This window comes from Limulus polyphemus, unplaced genomic scaffold (assembly GCF_000517525.1).
Source record: "Limulus polyphemus unplaced genomic scaffold, Limulus_polyphemus-2.1.2 Scaffold9946, whole genome shotgun sequence".
Lineage (NCBI taxonomy): Eukaryota > Metazoa > Arthropoda > Merostomata > Xiphosura > Limulidae > Limulus > Limulus polyphemus.
Window position 1 is genome coordinate 18426 of NW_013675556.1, and position 2539 is coordinate 20964.

The 2539-nt window shown below is 36.0% G+C and overlaps 2 protein-coding genes across 2 annotated transcripts in view; one reads left to right on the plus strand and one right to left on the minus strand.

The window, feature by feature from the left end:
* The window catches only part of LOC111083522 (probable endochitinase), a 16845-nt gene extending 16178 nt beyond the window's left edge, over window positions 1-667 (minus strand). Inside the window, exon 1 of the mRNA XM_022380104.1 lies at window positions 530-667. The gene's annotated coding sequence lies outside the window, so the exon portion shown is untranslated. The remainder of the gene's footprint in view (window positions 1-529) is intronic.
* A 1232-nt stretch (window positions 668-1899) lies between these two features.
* LOC106476165 lies at window positions 1900-2518 on the plus strand (the record flags this gene model as incomplete). Its single annotated transcript, XM_013936831.1, has 1 exon — window positions 1900-2518. A coding segment is annotated over exon 1 (619 nt), but the record flags the coding sequence as incomplete, so codon positions are not given.
* Between the last annotated feature and the right edge of the window lie 21 nt (window positions 2519-2539).

The following is a 2539-nucleotide window of genomic DNA, read 5'->3' on the forward strand; positions in this document are numbered from 1 at the left end:
GAATTATACTTATGAGTGATTTGAGTATACTATTGCCTGTACGTTTTATGATGAATTATACGTGAAGTCTATACTTATGAGTGAGTTGAGTATACTATTGCCTGTACGTTTTATGATGAATTATACGTGAAGTCTATACTTATGAGTGAGTTGAGTATACTACCGCCTGTACGTTTTATGAACATATATATATATATATATTAATTTTTAAAACTATTTTTCTTTTACTTAGACAAGTAGGACACGATACAGTGAGAGGTTTGGAAAGATTACTCAGACATGCGCACACAGTTGATACCAGTTAATACCGAAACTAAGTAGAATGTGTGGGTGTACGTTTGTGTGTGAATATCAAGTCAAGGCATTTTAACTTAACGCACCACAAGTTGTTTTTATATTACCAACAAAATTTATAAAGGAACAGATAAACAAGATAACTTATCAAACAAAAGCTAAGTTATTACGACATAAGAAATATATATATATATATATATATTTCATCTTGACGGAAAAAAAAAGTCATTGTTACCTGAAATTGAGGCTCTCTGTTCTAGCTTCCAGAACATCAACATCCAGGCCAAAAGGTACCTTCTCCACAGCACTCACCATCGCTTCACACAGGCGCCAAGCTCAACGAACCCCTAGCTGTACTTGCTTGGCGACTTCCACTCAGAAGTCTCTATATGCTATGAGTGTCCGTTACAGCACCACTGGACGACGGCATCAATAATTGATGTTCTTAGATTATCTTCACTCTCGCCCGTCAGAGGTCAGTTAAAGATGATGTCACGTGACATGAAACGAAATTAACTTTAAATGGTTCATTTCAATCCTTTCATACCACTTTCGAAGGCGAGACGTGTAAAAGAATTTAATTTTTTTTTGCTTCAATCAGCTCATAGATAGACGAAGCTATAAATCTTAGCCATTAGCATAAATGGTAAATTAACTTAATTATTATTGTTTTCTAATTTATGCATAAGAAACTATCAACCAAACGATAAGCTGTTATTCCTGGAAAATTTACGATGAAAGATGAAGAGATTATAACATAGGAAGGAAATGATTGTAAAGGCTTCGCGGAATTCACCGAGATTGGACGGCTTGGATCATCATTAAAGTTTAGATTTTATTCATTAACATAAGCCAAGATTTTGTTCTGTGCTGATTATCTGAAAGCTTCATTTTTTTTATATGTATATATTTTTTTTTGTAGGAAATTGAATTATTGCTCTCTGGCTTACTTGGTAGGAAAACAGGAAGGAATGATGCACTAAGAATATTATTTGGTAGCATCTTCTCGAATTAATTCCATCTTTGAAAGCCCGGGGTGTTTTATAAAAAAACCTGTTAGATAAATTGTATAAGATAAAAAAATATTATAGCTTCTAGCAATTGATTGTATTTAATAACTTGCTTTATACTCTGCTTGTATATTACATTAAGTCTAACTGAAAGTTACGGATTAACTAGAAAGATGACACTCCTTTAAAAAGGGAACTAGGACCCCCTTTTTGAAAGATGCGCAGGTTAACTCATCACTCTCATTTGGCTAGAACTCTCGAAAGGTCGTTTACATTACATCCTGATCAGTCCGTTCGATACAAATGTAAACAAGTTGTTTCACACGGGTGTTGTAGTTTACGTGAAGCATAACCTCGTTCGTCTAGTTTTACGTCTGATGGATACATGTTAAATATTTTAGGTTCACACAGACGCTGATCGTGTAAATACCAAACCGGATTTTCGCTCTCTCTTTTAGGCTGATTTTAAAATTTCGTCACACGAAACAGATTATTGAAACACTAGAAACTACTCAACTTTGTTGACGTATGTCCAGTGTGTTTGTAGAGGTGTACTATGTAACCATTATGACTGTAGAGGTGTACTGTGTCCATTATGACTGTAGAGGTGTACTGTGTGTCCAGTATGTTTGTAGAAGTGTACTGTGTGTCCATTGTGATTGTAGAGGTGTACTGTGTGTCCAATGTGATTGTAGAGGTGTACTATGTATCCATTATGACTGTAGAGGTGTACTATGTATCCATTATGACTGTAGAGGTGTACTATGTATCCATTATGACTGTAGAGGTGTACTATGTAATCATTATGACTGTAGAGGTGTACTGTGTGTCCAGTGTGTTTGTAGAGGTGTACTGTGTGTCCAGTGTGATTGTAGAGGCGTACTTTGTGTCCACTGTGATTGTAGAGGTGTACTGTGTATCCATTATGATTGTAGAGGTGTACTATGTAACCATTATGACTGTAGAGGTGTACTGTGTGTCCAGTGTGTTTGTAGAGTTGTACTGTGTGTCTAGTGTGTTTGTAGAGGTGTACTGTGTATCCATTATGATTGTAGAGGTGTACTATGTAACCATTATGACTGTAGAGGTGTACTGTGTGTCCAGTGTGTTTGTAGCGGTGTACTGTGTGTCCAGTGTGATTGTAGAGGTGTACTGTGTATCCATTATGATTGTAGAGGTGTACTATGTAACCATTATGACTGTAGAGGTGTACTGTGTGTCCAGTGTGTTTGTAG